Source organism: Trichoderma virens (assembly GCF_000170995.1).
Source record: "Trichoderma virens Gv29-8 chromosome Unknown TRIVIscaffold_82, whole genome shotgun sequence".
Taxonomy (NCBI): domain Eukaryota; kingdom Fungi; phylum Ascomycota; class Sordariomycetes; order Hypocreales; family Hypocreaceae; genus Trichoderma; species Trichoderma virens.
In genome coordinates, this window is record NW_014013667.1 from 876,958 (window position 1) to 895,986 (window position 19,029).

General features: G+C 33.3%; 4 protein-coding genes across 4 annotated transcripts; 2 read left to right on the plus strand and 2 right to left on the minus strand.

The window, feature by feature from the left end:
* Window positions 1-458: 458 nt before the first annotated feature.
* TRIVIDRAFT_77023 (uncharacterized protein) lies at window positions 459-9,152 on the minus strand (the record flags this gene model as incomplete). Its single annotated transcript, XM_014098671.1, has 4 exons — window positions 459-889; window positions 8,233-8,379; window positions 8,433-8,808; window positions 8,874-9,152. 4 exons carry the CDS (start codon window positions 9,150-9,152, stop codon window positions 459-461), a joined length of 1,233 nt encoding a protein of 410 aa, XP_013954146.1.
* Window positions 9,153-10,256: 1,104 nt separating this feature from the next.
* On the minus strand, window positions 10,257-11,043 carry TRIVIDRAFT_68086 (uncharacterized protein; the record flags this gene model as incomplete). Its single annotated transcript, XM_014098678.1, has 2 exons — window positions 10,257-10,540; window positions 10,647-11,043. The coding sequence occupies 2 exons, from the start codon at window positions 11,041-11,043 to the stop codon at window positions 10,257-10,259; spliced, it is 681 nt and encodes a 226-aa protein (XP_013954153.1).
* A 684-nt stretch (window positions 11,044-11,727) lies between these two features.
* Window positions 11,728-12,461, plus strand: TRIVIDRAFT_111693 (uncharacterized protein; the record flags this gene model as incomplete). Its single annotated transcript, XM_014098677.1, has 2 exons — window positions 11,728-12,091; window positions 12,142-12,461. The coding sequence occupies one exon, from the start codon at window positions 11,794-11,796 to the stop codon at window positions 12,055-12,057; it is 264 nt and encodes an 87-aa protein (XP_013954152.1).
* An 850-nt stretch (window positions 12,462-13,311) lies between these two features.
* On the plus strand, window positions 13,312-15,349 carry TRIVIDRAFT_89677 (uncharacterized protein; the record flags this gene model as incomplete). The annotated part of the gene is made up of 8 exons (XM_014098672.1): window positions 13,312-13,563; window positions 13,641-13,739; window positions 13,797-13,931; window positions 14,007-14,128; window positions 14,191-14,321; window positions 14,370-14,598; window positions 14,697-14,798; window positions 14,895-15,349. 8 exons carry the CDS (start codon window positions 13,340-13,342, stop codon window positions 15,233-15,235), a joined length of 1,383 nt encoding a protein of 460 aa, XP_013954147.1.
* Window positions 15,350-19,029: the final 3,680 nt, after the last annotated feature.

Here is a 19,029-nt window from a genome sequence, read left to right on the forward strand (position 1 = left end):
ACGGTAGGTTAAACCCCCGACATCAGTATATTCTTATCGTAGTATCAATGACTAAGCCATTAGGTTCACCCCACTACACCACACCCACTCCACCAATGTTAACTTTGGTCCTTCAACAGCTAAGTTACAGTAGTTAAAACAGAAAGGATTAATTTAAATATAAGAATTATGGAGATTAGACTGTTAAGTAGGTGAATATATCTGGGTATAGCGGCGTATATCCCTCTTTTTCTTCTAATATATCATTCCTCTAATGTAATTCTTTTCACTACTTACCTATATATTAGATCTCTGTTTATTAGCAGGGGCTATATATTCCGTATATCGTAGATAATTCTAGGCATAAAACGTAAGCTTCTCTATGCGTTTAAATAGATGTGCTGATTTTATAAGATAGCTTCGCAAAATCATCAATAGATTTTAGTCGACAGGAAATATTTTACATTACTCGCAATCAATTATATTTTCACTGCAATCCAAAACTGAGCTAGATAAGCATTTTTCACCAATGCCCTAGCATCAAACCCATCTGTAGCCTCTACACTCCATACAGGAATATCCTGCAAGGTAGTATTACGTATATCAGCATGGAGTGCTTCCTGTGAAGGACTATTCACTAAGTGGAAACCCTTGGCCACAATAACTTGCATAAGCTCATCCAGCGACAACTGCACAAATGGACCACTACCATACAGTAGAGGACCATAGTTAATCCAAAAACCGCCAGGCTTCAGAAGCCGATGGATCGTATCCAAATATGCCATCAAGTTCCTGGCCGTATCAATGAAGAAGTGTGTGACGATTGCATCGAATTTGCCATGCCCCTTCAGAATCGTTGTAAAATCACCTTCAATAAGTAAGACGTCGTTAGAATTAATATATGTTACGACTTAAACAGAAGTACGTACCCTCTGGGTAAAATACAGAAGGAATAACTAATTAGGATTAAGGATTCTGGAGCTCACTCCAGTACGTATAACTTAAAAAATAAGCCTCAATACTAAAGTTACAGGCTTACCTAGTATAAAGGGATATTACGATATAAGCCTAAAGGAACGACTGGATATATAAGTTTACTTTATTATAATTATTTAGATAGTTTAAATAGCTAATTGTTAATAAAGTATTAAGATTAAATATAAATTATACTTTTTATTTTACTTTTATATATTTATAATTACAATTGCTTAAAAGCTATTTTCTGTCTTTTTTATTAATATAAACCTATAACCTAGGTTTATTACCTTAGGAACCCTTACCCTATATTAAAAATAAGGATTAAGACGTTATACATTAATAACTTTTATTTAAAAGGATATTAACTATCTTTTAAGTAAAAGAAACCACTATACTTAAATTATTTAACGCCAACACCCTAATTAGCAGCCCTAATAGATTTTAAATAGATAATAAAAGAAATATTATTATAGAAGATATAGGAAATATTAGTAAAATATTGCAGAAGTAAGTTACAGCTCTCCTAAAGGTATTTATCATTAAGGTTAATAAAGTTAATAAAAAACTAAAAGAAAAAGATATTAATATTTTTATTAAACGTTAACTACTGCCTATATATAACGGAAATATTAAAGAACTTAGGGGACACCTAATTTAACTTAAAGCCTATTTTAAAGACTTTAAAAATACCTTTAATACCCCTAAAAAAAAGGTTTACTTTACTACCTTACGCCTTAAAAGATAAACCCTACAGTAGTTTAGATTTATTTTAAATAACTACTTAGGAGCTAAAGCTAGAGTAGCCGATAAAAAAACTTAAAAAATCTTTAGTAATTATAAAGAATATATAAAAGAACTTAAGAAAGCTTTTAGAGATATTAGAGAAATTTATATAACCGAAAATCATTTTATTAATATATATTAAAAAGGAAAATGCTTAAACTATATAGTAAGCTTTAGAGATATCTCTATAAAAGTTAAATAAAGAGAATTAGCCCTTATTAAACAATTCTACGATAAACTTAAACCTAAACTTAAAAAAGAAGTATATAACCTTAACTAGTCTAAGCATAACCTTATGTTATTTATAAACAAATATATTAAAGCTAATAACCTACTCTATAAATTAAAGATAGATATCTTTAAGAAAATATATAAAGAAAATAAATATTAGGTAAACTAAGGTAAAAAGTAATAAAACTATATCGCTAAAAATAATAGTAGTAAATTAAGAAGAATAGACTTTAACGCTATATAAAAGAAGAAAGACTTTAAATACTACAACTGCAGTAAGCTGGGTTATATAACTAAAAACTGTAAAGCCCTAAAGAAAAATAAAGAAAAGGATAAAATCCCTAAACCTAAAAAAAAAGTCTATTTTATAGAAAAAGGAAGTTAAGTAATAGTACTTCTATAATAAGCAGATAGCCCTACTTATAAAGACTCTAACTTTAAATTAGAAGATATTATCCTAAACACAGAAATACCTAAAAAAACTAATATCTAGGAAAATAACTATAGAGGGGACTTATAAAACTATAGAATACCCCTGGCCCTTTAATATACTGTAAATATTATTAACCTTAGATATAAACTATTAAAAGTTAAAAAAATTAATGAATTTTAAATATAACTGAATGTATACATTAGGAGCTGAATATAATTAAAACTATACTTTAAAGGAGAAGACTTTAAAAAAAACTTCTTTAAATAACTTAAAGAATAGCACCTATATAATAATAAATATAAAATTATCTACGTTTATAATACCAATAAAATTTTTAAAGTATATAAAGCATATTAATATACTTAAGGAGATTACCCTTAGGTTAACCTTAATTATTAACTTTATAAAAAGGTATATTAAATTAACTGCATAAATAATTAATATATATAATACTTTAAGCAGAAAGTAAAGTATAATAGCTATCCCTGGAAAATCTATAACTACTTAGTTAACAAAATATATTAATCTTACTAACACCGGAAATAGGGAGTTATTTATAAAAATTAAAACTTAAAGATCATTATCCTTAAACCTTACCCCATTTCACTAAAAAAATACATAAACAGCAGAACTTTAGATTTATATCTTAACTATTACTACAAGCTTTATAAAATAGGAAAAATACTTAAATAGTATAATTGGAGAGAAGGAATAGTAGATTGCTACGTTGATTAATATGGCGGCTGCTTTAAAATAACTTATATCTAATATAGGGATAAAAAACTAAATAAATAGTATAAGGATTAATAAAATAATAGAAGAATTATTAAATAAGACCTTATATAGGTTTTAATACATTAAGGATTTGACTTTAGGACTTATAAAAGAGTAACGGATAAATAATTAGCATTACTTTATAAACTTTAAGGAACTTCTAATAGGGAATATAATACAGTAAATTATAGAATCTATATATAATAAATAAAACTCTACTATAGCCTTAAAGATTTAAACTAAAAAAACTATAAAAATAAAAAATATAAATAATATATATACAGTAAGATTAAAGACTAATATTTAAAAAATAAAAACCGTCTTTTATAAAAGGGCACTAAAAGACCTAATAATACTTTATAACCTTTAATAAAGAATATAACTATAATAATAATAAAGAAGAATGAAATACTAAAGTAAGAAAAATCGTTACTAAGGTATCACTGAACGGAGAAATACTTACAGTAATGGTAGATATTAGAGCAGATGGTAATTATATTTCTATAAAAACTATAATTTACCTATAGTTATTATAGAAATATAAAAAAAAAAAGTATAAGTTATATTACACCGAAGGATAACCTTTTAATTATAATAATAAATAGATTAAAAAATAGATTAATTACCTATACTTTAAAATTGCAAACTGTAAGACCCTAATTATATACAATATTACAAATACCCTAAAGTATAATATTATTTTAGGAATATTATAGTTAAGCAGATATAAACTTAATATATAATAGAGCATAGGTTAAATTCATTGGTGTAATAATAAAAGAACTTTAATATAAAAGGAGGATAGAGGAAGCTAGAAACCTTAACTCCTTAAGCCCAGAAATATAGTGCCTTAATATTAAAATAAATAAATAAAGAATATAAAGGTAAGATCCTATAAATAAGTTACCTAAGTGCAACGAGAACTTATGATAATTAATAAATACCTTAAAATAATTAAGGATATACTAGAAGAAATTATTAACCTATTGGGAAAAATCCTTAAATAATATTAAAAGTATAAAAACCTATTTTAGAAAATACTAAAGAATAAAAATAAAAAAACTAAGCTATTACTATATATTAAATAAGATTATAAGATTAAATTAAAAGAAAGGACTACCTTAAAGTATTTCCCTCTATATAACCTTAATTAACTTAAGCTTAAAACCTTTAAAAAATAGATTAAAGAATAAAAAAAGAAAGGATATATTAAGATCTCTAAATTACCTATAAGATACTCTATTCTATTTGTTCTAAAGAAAAACAGTAAACTCTAACTAATTATTAACTACAGATAGCTAAATAGTATTACTGTTAAGGATAGAATGCTACTACCCCTGATTACGGAAATAAAAGATAGGCTATAAGGAAGTAAATGGTTTATTTTATTAAACCTTACTGAAGCCTATGATTTTATTAAAATAAAAGAAGGATATAAATAGAAAATAGCCTTTAGTATACTAGGAGAATTTTATAAATTTTAGGTTATACCCTAAAGACTTACTAACGCCCTAATATCCTTTTAAAAAAGAATTAACTATATGCTTAAACCCTATTTAGAAAAATTCACTATTGCCTATATAAACGACATTCTTATCTACTCTAAGACTTTAGAAGAATATAAACAGTATATTTACTAAGTTCTATAGGCGCTATAAAAAAATAACTTACTTATTAACCTAGAAAAGTATAAATTCTATTTACAAAAAGTTAAGTTTTTAGGGTATATTATAACACCTAAAGAAATAAAAATAGACCCTAAGAAAGTCGCTGTAATCTAAGATTAAAAGCCTTTTAACTCCGTTAAAAAAATATAAAGCTTCCTTAGACTTATAAATTATTACCGACGATTTATTAAGGGATTCTTTAAAATAGCCGCCCTGCTGACTAATATAATAAAAAAAGGAAAGACCTTTAAGCTAACTAAAAAAATAAAATAAATATTCTAAGCGCTAAAAGATATAGTAACCTTAGTACCTGTCTTAGTAATATATAATCTTAATAAACCTATTATTATTAAGATAGATGTATTAGAATATATAATAGGAGGAGTAATAAGTTAACTTAGTAATAATAGGAAATTTTACTTTATAACCTTTTATTTTAGAAAACTAAACGATATTAAAATATACTACTCCATCTATAATAAGGAATTTCTGGGAATAAAAAACTATATAAATAAATAAAGCCACTATTATTGAAGAAACAAACATAAAATTAAAATCTATACTAATTATAAAAATATTATATTTTTTACTACTACCCAGAAATTATTATAATAATAATTAAAATACTTTAAATTCCTTTTAAACTATAAATATAAACTAATATATTATAAAAGAGAAAAAAACAGATATACTAATACTTTAAGCCAAAAACCTAACTACTTTTAAAAAATACTAGACTACTAAATATAAATCCTTTAAAAAAATGCAGAAGGTAATTATAAATAAAAAAAATTATATATAATATATTAAATTAAAGAATATAATAAAATACTTAAGGAAATTAAAGAATATATTAAAGATTAGGTAAAGAATAAGTTCCTTTTATAGGTTACATTTAAAGAAAGATAATTAATAGTTAAAACTAAATACTAGGTACCCCCAGACCTATAGAAGAAAGTTATAAAATATATCTATAAATATCCTCAGTTTGGATATTAAGGAATTATAACTATAAATTAATAAATATACACTGTTTACTCGTTCTAAAGAATAAAGAAGATAGTAGCTAATATTATATTAATATACGATAAATACTAATAAGTAAAGTATAAATAATATAAGCTATATAAGATACTATAACCTTTACTAATTCTAAAGTTACCTTAGGAAGTTATTATATTTAACTATATTATAGACCTACTATTATTATAAAAACCCTTTATAAAGGTTATTTACGACAGTATCCTTATAGTAGTAAATAAATTTACGAAGTAAGTATATTTTCTACTGTATAAAAAGTCATATAATACAGAAAATCTTATATACACCTACATTAAGATAATAGTAACTAATTATAACCTATTAAAAGAAATTATCTTAGATAGAGGATAAATATTTACTTTTAAGTTTTAATAAGAACTAATGGTAAAACTTAAAGTTAACTATAAACTCAGCACTGTTTACTACCTATAGACAGATAGATAAATAAAAAGGATAAACTAAGTTATTAAGTAATATTTATAATACTATATTAATCTTAAATAAAATAATTAGGCTGAAAAGTTACCCCTTACCCAGCTTTATTATAATAGTATAAAATCTAAATTTACTAAGCTAATACTATTTTATGCACTTTATAAATATATACCTTTAATATATAAACCCCCTTTTAAAAGACTAAATGTTAATAAAGTATAAATATAAGCAGAACTTATAGTTAATCTACATAAAGAATTATGTACTTAACTTAAACTTATATAAGACTGTATAAAACACTATATAAACTAAGATAAAATTAAAGGACTAACCCTTTAGGAGGGAGATATAGTTTACTTAATTTAATACTTATAAGGCTATAAAATGCTAAATATTAAAATAAACCGACTAAATAATAAGTTAGATTTTAGGAAAATTAAACTATTTAAAATTTTAAAGAAAATCGGAGAAGTTAACTATGAATTTAAAATGCCTAAAAATATAAAACTAAAATACCCAGTATTTTATATATTATTATTAAAAAAGGTATAAATTAATAAAGAAACTAAAGAATTAATTTTAAATAAAATTATAGTACTAGAAAAAAAAAAAGACTGAGATATAGAAAAAGTATTTACTATACACTGAAACCTAGAATATAATAATAGAATTAAATACTTAGTTTAATAGGAAGGGTATAGACCCGCCTATAATACTTAGGAACCTATTAAAAGCTTTAACTTTTAAGAACTGATAAAATAGTTTTATTAAAACCTTAGATTATATTACTAAAAACTGCATTTTAATTAATTACGTTAACCCCGCCGGAAGACTGTACGTTAATAACTGCTTTTAACTTAGCCTATTCTATCTTATTTAACTTATTTAAAGAATAAACACCTCTGCAGAGTATTTGCTTTTTGTAAATATTAATTTATTTATACTGCTTTTACAGCTTAGCTAGCTGTATAAACTTTTTATTTATCTATTAAGTTAATAATATTATTTACTGCTGTTATTATAATAGTTTTTATTCTATTTAATACTTTTTAATATTTATATGTTTTTTTTTAATAGTTAAACATTATATTATAAAATTAATATAAAAAAAAACATTAGTAAAAAAAAAATAGAAAATTACTTACTATTAGCTAATAAAATCCTATTTCTATCGTAAGTATAACTATAATATATATACTTTTTATACTTCTTATACTTAAGCGCCATTTTATAAGGTAATTTATTAATTTTATAATATAAGTAAAGTATAACGAGGAATTTAATAATTTTAATTATAAATACTGCTGTTTTATAATTTTTTAAAGATTTTTTAATAACAGAAGATTGTTAACTTTACTTAGTAATACTGTAAAGTATTATTAAAAATAAAAAAAAAGACTTACTTAAGAACTAATATAGGGGCCTAATGTATTATATATAGGTTTTAAAGGTAAAATTAATAAAAGAGGGACATTATATTATAACCTAAATAAAAGTATGTACCCTTTAGGTAAAATACAGAAGGAATGACTAATTAAGATTAAGGATTCTAAAGCTTACTTTAGTATATATAATTTAAAAAATAAGCCTTAATATTAAAGTTATAAGCTCACCCAGTATAAAGGGATATTACAATATAAGCCTAAAAGAACAACTGGATATATAAGTTCACTTTATTATAATTATTTAAATAGTTTAAATAGCCAGTCGTTAATAAAGTATTAAAACTAAATATAAGTTATATTTTTTATTTTACTTTTACGCACTTATAATTATAACTGCTTAAAAGCTACTCCCTGTCCTCTCTGCTAATATAAACCTACGACTTAGGTTTATTACCTTAGGAACCCTTACCCTATACCAGGAATAGGGATTAGGACGTTACAATATATTTGTCTGGGAAGAGAACACCACGCATCATATTTGCCGAGGTGGAATGATGCGACCAGCTGTCCACAAAAGGGTGAACTTTGCGGTTATTCATGTCCTTCTGCTTCTCTATAAAGCGATATAGTGTGTTCATGTACATGGACCATTCGTTGTTCGTGACCTCAAAGCCTAGACATAGCTTGTCAGCCGCCACTCCAGCACCAGTCGCGCAGTACACTTACCTCGAAGGGCGGCAATTTCGTGACCTAGGCGCCCGAGGCCCGAGCCTGGTAAGAGAATCCGGACTCTCTGATTCTCACGGTTTGGAAAAAGGTTGTGCAGGGAGCGCAGAATAATTGGAAATGCTTGAATGCGTTCTACATCTCCTTCGTCGGACCAGTCGCGAACCAAATGCTTCAACCCCTGAGAGACGCTAACTCTGTCCGCAGTGTGTCCGTGACTTTCCCTGTCTCGAACAAACTGCTCGAGCTCACTGGGATGGATCTCATAGAATTCAAGCGCGGACTGGAGCACTTCTTGGCACAACTCGTGGTTAGCAGTTATCAGGTTAGCGACGGAAGCAAATTTTTGGCTGTATTGCACCGTGTCCTCCAGAAGCTGAATGTGTCAGATGCGATCCGAGGCGAATTGCGGGAACAATGAATGAGAGAAATTTGCCTCACCATTTTCTGCTGCGGCGATGCATTATCATAGAGTGTTTTCCACCGCTCTAGCTCTGGTAGATTCTTCTCCTTATAACGGTAGAAGCCGTGGAGAGCCTCAAGGAGTCTATGCCTTGGATGAAGATTGTTCCAGGAGCCGTAAAACTTGCTCATGCGTTTTAGCAATTGCTTCTTCTCCGCGCTGCGATGGGACGAGTCGATATCAGAAGCAACGACTTGTTCTTCGTAAGTGACGAAGACTTGGTGTATTTCAACGATGCTATCAATGGATGCCTTCATCTGTTAGAGCGCTTGGCTAAAGTTATGCCGTGGAATGAACACCACAAACCGGCCCAACTTGGTTCAAAAACGCCTTCGGGGCGGATTGACTGGCGAAATTCTCTTCATGATGGAATTGCAGTAAGGAGCTCGCCAGACCAGCCCGGAGACAAAAGGCTGCCGCCAGAGCAAATACAATACTGCGGACCCCCATCCTCATTCAATACTACTTTAGCGACCAAAGTTATGACCGTGAGAATGAGGCAATATTGAAAGTTCGGCGACCTGCGTAGCTGCTGCGCCATAGACCTTGATGGTCAGGGCTGCTTATATGCTCGTCGCCCAGCCTTCGTAAGCCCCCCATAAGGAAGCAGGCGCGCTAGCGCAGTTGCTACTCCACAGAACGGAGACACCCCCTACCTTCGGCTTCTTGGCAACCATCTGAGGACCAGAGTACGAAGTAGAACCAATGTGGCACCACACCGTCACTTGGAGCTGTCTGTGCGCCTATGGGTGACTTCTGTTTGCTTGTTTCTATTACAGGCTGCACAGATATTTACAGAAGGTCGGTGAGCAAACAAGGCTATTTATTTGAGCTGTTGTTCAAACTCGCAGTCAATCTGGCGTAGTCATCCCTCTGTATATCTATATTCTTAGAGAGGCAATGTGAAGTGTTCTGTTTGTGCTTGGCGCCTTGCTGCTCCGCTGTCTGGAGCTACACGACTTATTTGTGTGCGTTTGACCTTCTTAATGGCACGGCCATACAAAACAAGCTGGATATCGAAGGTATATCAGCTTATTCAACTCTCACGAACGTTAGTACAACTCTATATTTTACTCGTAAAATGGACAGAACATGTATTAAAGAGTCCATGACTTTAAATAAGGCGAGAATATCAATTAATCTCTCTATGTGCTACCCAAATGGTAGGTGCTGTTGGTGGGTAGTCGAACGGAAGTTTGCACCCTCTCATCATTCAGTTATTTGAACTACAGAAGCTTACGACTAGAACCATCTCATTTCGTACTGTATTACAGCCTTCAGTCGAGGGGTGCATAGACCCTTCTTTTCATGATTCAACACCCAGATGTGTTTCTCTATGCGTGCCATACCTCTCAATTCTACTAGACAAAGTTGGAGATGAGACATGCTAAGGAAACAATTCCCAGTAGTGTCATCGCCATAGGCTTAGACGCAGCGTTCGTATCCACAGTCGACGGCGCCGATGTTGCCGCAGATGTCCCGGACGGCCCACCAGTCGTGGTCTCATCGAAGGACGATGTGCCTGTCGCTTCTAGTGGTGGTAGGTAGGTGGGAGATGGCACACCAGGAGGGCAGTGCCAGTGATCGAAATGTGGCGAACAGGTTGCGCTAGGCTCAGAAACGCTGTTTGTCGGCGAGCAATGCCCTACAATCCTTATTTAGCTTCATGTCACAATGCCCGTGTGGAGTTGACTTCAGATCCTGGCTTCCTCAGCCAGTAACGAGTCAACATCGAATAAGACTGCACATACAGTGATCCTCATGCGGAGTACAGATTGAGCCAGTCGGCGAGGGAGGCAGGCTAAATGACGCGGATGTTTCCTCGGTCGTCGTTGGGGGACAAGACGTAGTCGTCTGCGTCATTGTTACCAGATGGAAACCAGCGCTCTTCAGCTGTTCGGGGTCCGCAGTGGCATATCCATAAAAGCTGCCTCCCGGGTATGTATAGAGTGAGGTATGAACAAAGATCGTGGTGTCCGAGTCACCTCCAGACGAAACCGGAAACGCGGAGTTGAGCGAGCTCTGGAAGGCGTTTAGGTCGGTAACGGTGGTGTCAATACCAACCATGACTTGGGTGCTTGTCGTGCATTGGGCTGCTACCGGCTGCATACCCGACAGGGCGATGAGAATGGCTAGACTGAGATGCATTTTGCGATCTTAAAGAATGAGTGAGTTAAACAAACTGGAATAGGAGATTGGCTTCGCCAACATGTGTGGATGGGATAATAGGTTGTTGTGAGTAGGATTGGCCTACGACTGTGCGTCTCTGGTTATATATGTTGACATGTGTCAGGAGAGACCTCTGAGTGGCACATTCTCTCTGAGCTCTGAGCGCCACAGCATGAGCCGGATCAGATCGAGCGTCTCCCGGACAGGCCGACGGATTCGTTGCCAATTGGCAATGCCGATAATAATGCCGCCAAAGATGAAGCGTTAAAGCTACCAACATGGTCAGGAATGGACTACCCCACTTTCTAGGATCATTTCACTCTGCTTCGAGGGTTATTGTGGCGTGAGAACCTCTCTGGACTGGCCAAGAACCTATATTTCTTGGCTGCATCCTCGACAAAGTTGAAAACAGGTTACTGCGTGACGATCCATCTGCAAATGCCAACAATAGGATGATAATTTACCGCATGGTATTGGAACGAGATGCTTGATGGATTTCACGTCATGGGATAAACCAGATAGGATGATCCTCAAGAACCTTGAGAGGTGTCTGGTAGCAATGACGATCAATGAGTAGCACGCTCCTGTTCTACTTGTATTGTATTCGCTGCCTATATAAACTATGATCAGGTCTCTTCGTGTGTAAGTCTGCTGGCAACAACTATCATAAGAGTGACAACAGTGTATTGTTCCCGAAAACACGCCTCTAGTCAACCTAAATTTACCAACATGGTTTCCTTCAAGGTCTTCGCCATTCTACCTTACGCCCTCGCGGCTGCGGCGGCGGCTACCTCGCCCATGCCCCGCGATACTCCTTCGACTTCATACCTTATTCTGCGAACTTGTGTTCCACCCACAAACTGCGGTGCACCTGTTGGCAACTGCGAGTTCTGCTGTGCCGGTCGCAAACCCAACAGCAACACCTGTCATTCCCATGGCGGCGTCTGCCCTGATGGAACCACAGAGTATCACTGCGATGATGCTACTCGCTAGATCCAAGTTCTCTTCAACTGGGATGAGCGACGAGGTATAACTTCAAGCGCCAAAACTCCGGTCTAAGTAATCTGACAAATTCAGTTACGCAATGCACCTACAGTCAATGAAACACACATATGGAGGTTACAGAAAGCGTCAATACATATAATCTAGAACCTTAAGAGTTTCAGACCGAGGAGTGCAAAGAGTGCGCGACGCTTTCATTTTGGTTATAGATCTGAAGGAACCTAGTTGAAAGCAGTGTTCAACACCCTGCTTCACAGTATTAAAGCAACATTCAAGAAACTATATATTCAGTGAACAATTGCAATACAAGAGCTCTTCTGCTTAACTCTTATATTCCAACTCTACCACAGTAAGATATCTAAGGGTCCTTGAAGGCGAGGGCACGCTCCACCGCTCTACCTTTGCGCTCGTCCGTAGTTTACCACTAGGTTCCTCTGAGATGCCGTCTGTATATCAAACTAATACCGTCTCACAACATAAAGAGCGGAACCAGGAATACGAATAGCGCTGGGAGATTTTCATGTCCCAGATTCTTACTCACAGTTTGGGAAACCTAGTTAATTCACGAAATTAATTATCACATCAAAGGCCTCACTGCACATCGATGGAGAGAGATCTGCAGAAACCCTTGATAACACCCCACGTACCAGGTTCCAATTTGAATGCTTTTTGGTAATAGATTCCTGGCTCACTCCAAAGTGGCAAAATTGGTCGCTTGCCAGTCGGCGAATCTTGGCAAAAGCCAAGACCCGGACTCGTTGGCATCAGCTTGCCAAGATGCTTGGCAATATTGAACGGTGAGGTATAGTAGAACACCTTGATAGACCTTCTAGGACAGACATCCGAACTGCGTCCATGGCATTGTGAAGGACCTTTGCCATAGTACGCCCGAGCTCCTGGTCTAAAAGTCACTCGTTCTCTTGGCATTGGCTTGCCAAGGACTGTGGCAATAGAAAATTACGAGAGCGAAGGAACCTTGATGGACCTTCGAGCTTCGAGAACGGGAAATCAAATGGAGAATCATTGTCGCTGTGACTGATCTTGGCCGTCGATGTGCGGCATGCACTATTTCCTCCCTCAAGCAAGCTTGCGCATGTTCAAGGCTGTTCAAACACAACTTAATAACTAGCTAAAAAGTCTCTTACTCGTCGATAAATTCCAGCCTTCGCTCAGACATCGGACATTTTGTCACTGTATTAAACGTTCCTCTTCTCTATAATCATTGTCACCTTGTTTCCGAATCATCAGATTGCAACACATCTAACTCCTCAGTATGGGATACTTCCAACCTCAGGATATCCGTGTTTTCCGCACTCCAAATTTGTGCACTTTTGCACTACTTTTAGCGCCACTTGTTTCTGGGCTGCATCCAGCACAATTTGTTCAGCGACAAGCAGCATCAACCGCCGCACCGTCGGTCACTCCAGCGCCCAGTGCGACTGCTGCGAGCAATGACTTCGAATCGGTGACCGCCTGCCACGCACACGGTACTGAGTTGTGCGTGTTCCCTTTCAGAACTCGAAATTCACGGCCCAAAATTCTTGAGTAACAAAGGTCTAATTGCTCTTCTATAGTTTTTGCATGGTTGGTACGACAGAGTATCAAGTCATTGCAAGCGGGACGACGAGACCGGCGCCAGAGTATACTGGCTGCCATCACCACGGCGCTGATACGTAATCAATCTCTTTGAGATGCTTACATTGCGAAAAAGGAAACTCATATAATCACAGCTACTGCCTTGACCCTAACGGCGAGGATGTTGAAGTCATCACCGACGTCGAGGGCGGCGAAGACGACGGTTCCAGCTCTGGTGACGACACTGCAGATCCCGATGGAGAGCATTGTCACTTCCACGCTGGTGTCGAGTAAGCGTGTTCTTGATTTCCCCTGCTAATTTTTCCACCTTCAAAACACGAAGCAGGATTGTTGACCTTGGCAAGGCACTGCGTTGGGGGAGATGGTGAAAATGAAGGCGTGAAAAACTGCTCTCGCCAGGAACGTGATTATAATATCCCTCTCAGGATCGGCCTCCTTTTCGTCATTCTGGTAACGAGCTTCATAGGTAACAAACCAAACAATAACTTGACAAATATTATCGGCAGCTATATTAACTTGGGTGTCTAGGTGTCTCTGCACCCATATTCCTCGCCTCAACATTACCCAAGAAATTCCACATCATTTTCTTAATATTAAAGCAGTTTGGAACTGGTGTAATAATCTCTACTGCATTTGTCCATGCAAGTATCCCCTCGCTGGTTACTATATAAAATTGACGGCAAAAGCTGTATTAACTTCTCGGACAGCTTTTTACACATGCCACGTTGATGTTTACGAATGAATGCCTATCCATAGAATATGAAGGTCTAACATCGGCAGTGGTCATGGCTGGCCTCTTTCTCTCATGGCTGGCCGACTATGTTGCGCACCGTATATCCAGAACAATTAGCACGACAGAGACAGGATCTTCTAGACAGAACGATGAGGTAGTGAACGTTTTAGTTTTGGAAGCGGGTATCATCTTTCATTCCCTGCGTAAGTTCTTCCCTCAGACTCATCTTCAACGCCCTGTCGACACCTTTGTCGCCAAGTTTGACGCAACTTTACATGGCATCATACTAAATGGAAAACAGTGATTGGACTGACCCTCGTCGTGGCTGGTGACTCCTTCTTCATCACACTGTTTATTGTCATCGTCTTCCACCAAGTTTTCGAAGGCATTGCCCTCGGCACTCGTATTGCAGCCGTGGGATATAAAACAATAACGAGCCATAGTGGCCACAGTAGCCCGTCGCCGCCGACCTCGAGAAAGATTGATACGACGACAGGAGCTGCCGTAAATGACGTGGAACTTTCAAGCAGGAAACTGTCATGGTTGAACATGATGTACATGGCGTTGGCGTTCGCACTCGTGACCCCTGTCGGAATGGCCATCGGCATTGGGGTTTTGCACAAATTTAATGGTAACGATCCATCTACGCTAATTGCGCTTGGGACGCTGGACGCACTTTCAGCTGGTATCCTTGTGTGGGTTGGAGTGGTTGAAATGTGGGCTCGCGATTGGATATATGATGGGGAGTTGACCAACTCGAACGCCTTGGTCACTGGTTTTGCCGGTTTTGGTCTTATTGCTGGCATGGTTCTCATGAGCTTCTTGGGGAAGTGGGCATGAACTAAAACGCACTACGCCAGAATAGTAGCTACGCCAGCAATACCCAGCAGTACGAGCACTACTGGCCACCTTCTTATGGTACCCGTACTACATAGTCTCTGAATCTTCCCTATAATATACTGATACTTCGTCGCCATAAAGTCACTACATTTTGTCTATATACATAGCTACCTTATGCGGCTTGGGGGATCATGTTTGCCGCCAGCTTAAATGGCACCGTAACCTTCTGCTCCATTTTAGTCATATTGCGGCAGGCTTCAGATGACTTCCTGAATAATGACTGGTATAGAGAGAGAGAGAGAAAGAGAGAGGTAATAAGGCTGTTTGTGTTGGGACCTGTGCCATAAGTCGTAGCAGTTTTGTCTCCAGAAGGGTCCGGTGCGCGGCACACTTGGAGTAATTTGTCCTTTACGTCTTCTAGCTTTGTTATACTCTGCGGAGCTGGAGGAATGCCTTAGAATGGAAGAGAAGAGCCTTTCCCCGGCGCACTCAACGTCACCTAAGGCGCCCATCGGGTCATCCCAAGCACCCAGCTCACCCGAGATGACTCCTTTGCCATCTCTTAAAGTAGCGGGTATATCCAGCGTATAACCTTACTTATTTACAGATAAATATCTTTAATAAGTAATCTAATTTAAATTTAACTACGTTTAGTGTATATTTATTATTATTAATAAAAAATAAATAATATATTTATATTTAATTTTATTTTTAAAAAATACTTTTATAATAAAAAAAAATAATATAATTATATTTATAATTAACTAAATTATAAAATTTATATTATTATTAAATAAAATATTAATAAAGCTTATTTTTAATAAATAATTTTAATATATTATAAAAAAGTTTTTAATTATATATAAAAATTTAATTATTAAAAAAAAATTATATAATATAATTTAAAATAATTTTTAATAATATAAAATTTATTTAAAATAAAAAAAAATTAATTATATTATATAATAATTATAAATTAATTATATTATATAATAATTATAAATTATTATAAATATTTAATATAATAATAAATTATTTATAAAATATTATTATAATATTATTAAAATTATTATATTTAAATATTAAATAAATTAATTTATAATTTTTATATTTAAATAAATAAAATTAAAATATATTAATTAATTTATATTTTTTAAAATTTATAATAATAATAAATTTTATATTTTTATAAAAAATTAAATTATAATTATAAATTATTTAATAATAACTTTAAATTAATTATTTATAATAAATTTTTATTTATTTTATAAAAATAATTAATAAATATATTTTAATATTTATTATATAATTAATAATTTTATATTAAATTTAATTAATAAAAATTTTTATATTATTAATAATTTTTAATTAATTATATTTAAATATATTATTAAAAATATATAAAAAATAAATAATAAAAACTATTATTTTTTTTTTAAAAAAGTTTTATAATTATATATTTAAAAAAAATAATAAAATAAATAAAATATTTAAAATATTTAATTTTATTTTTAAAAAAATAAAAAAAAAATATATTATTAAATAATTTTATTAAATAATTTTTTTTTATTTATTTTAAAATTTAATTTAATTAATAATAAAAAATAATTATTAAATTTATTATTTTTTTATAAAATATATATATATTAAATAATTAAAATATATATATATTAAATAATTAAAATTATATTATTAAATAATTAAAATTATATTATTAAATAATTAAAATTATATTATTAAAAAATTTATAATATATTATATTTTTAATATTTATAAATTAATAATTAATAGTTAGTTAAATAAATAACTATAAATAAACATTATTATATATTTTTTATTTTTATAATATCTTCCGTTAATTAATTTAATTAAATAAAATTATACCTGTAATTAAGTATATATAACTATAAGTAGAGGAGAATTTGGGGTCCCGTTAAGCTCTTTTCTTAAGTTAATGTCTTCTATTGTTTACATTCTAAGACTCCAAATTTAGAGTCACATGATTCCGTTTTTAGTGGTTAACCAACCCCCGCGCTAAGACGCTCGCCCACTGGAGTGTGGTGGGGGAATGTTCTCAATTGGCTTAACAGCGCCCACATGTTTTCAGCCCTACCTGGTAAATCACGCAGATAAAAGGACCACTCCCACACATACTTGTATTGCTTGGAATCCCATTCCGACTTGTTACCTTTTGATGTGTGAGCTGTTTGTTCAAGTACAACTTGAATGCGCAGCATCCCATATTGATTGCAATGCAATTAATAAGCGAGGTTCACTAGTTCTGTCCAAACAGCTGGTGATGTTTGCTGGAGGGGTTATAAGGTAAAATTTAACTACACCTTGCAACCAAACCAGACCAAAAAAACCTTGACTGTTGCAATGGTAGCATAGCCTGTGACACGTGGGGAAGCCTACTGCGCGGAACCATGCCCGAAAGGGGTGGCAGATCCGGGTTCGAATCCCGGGTCGGGGGACAATTTTTTTTTTCCTTCCAATTTTTTCCCTTCCCATTTTCAACTTATGTATGTGAACCAGTAAGTCCAACTGTCAATAATATTACTGTTAGGGACGGACTATCAGGCACCCCATCCTGGAGTAACATGCACCCTATCTGTGGCTTTGCAGTGGCTAAACGCCGATTCCAGCTGCTACATACTACTAGATTGGCTATACACAAGGGTATGTAGTTAAATTTGAAGCTGTAAATAATACAGTTGATGCTTGTTTTTAGTGTTTTGTAATTTATAGGGTTAAACAAAGCTGCCGATATAAGTTATCCTGTTTAATCAAAGTCACCCCGTTTGATCAAAATCAACTAGTTAGATAGAACAAGGTCATCTAGGTCAGTCAAGGTTATCCAGATCGACCAATGCTAGCTACTTAGGTAGTTACAACTCCATAACTGCCGGCGTTTACATGTAACTTCCAGCTGCAAATAGCTTCAATTTTACATATTTTACGTTACAATTTAACACCCACAGGAATTTTCATTGTCTTTCTTTTTATAGGAAATGCTAGCGAAATCAACATTGGTCATCTAGCTACTTGTTATGGGCCCTGTCCAGCCGCAAAGCCACAGATGGGGTGCTTGATAATCTGTCCCTTATGTTACGCACTTTTATCTCTGTCCCGTCCGCTCTCCCAGAGTTAAGCTAAGAAGAGGCAGATTGGTAGTGGGTGACCATCAGCGACCACCGGCTATTGTATGTTTTTGATATCCTCCGTCAACTGGTCCAGTTAAACAGAATTGCACCTGTAATCCAGCACATACGACCATAGGTAGAGGGGAATTCGGAGTCCCGTCAAGCACTTCTCTTAAGTGCAATGTCTTCTATTTTTTATATCCTAAGACTCTAATTCTAAAGTTATAGGATTCCGTTTTTAGAGGTTAAATAACCCCGCACTTAGGATAGTTATAACCGTTTATTCCTCTACCTATAATTAAAATAAAGCTAACGCTACTGTTTTTTTATTTATATAATATACACTTATTAAAGTTCTGGTATTAGTAATATACTTATTGCCTATGCTTTTTATCTTTTATTAAGCTATTGGGTTTACCCCTCCCTCTAAAATAAAGCTATAATAAATATTACTTAATTAATTATTATAGTTATTTAATAACTTTTAAAGTAAATTAATTTATATTATTACTTTATTTACTATAAACTATAATATAATTTATTAAATATATTTTATATAATTAACATTTTTATTAATTATATAAAGTAAATATATAAATAGTAAAAATTATATAAGTAAAGTTTAATAAAAAACTGCTGTATTTAATAATA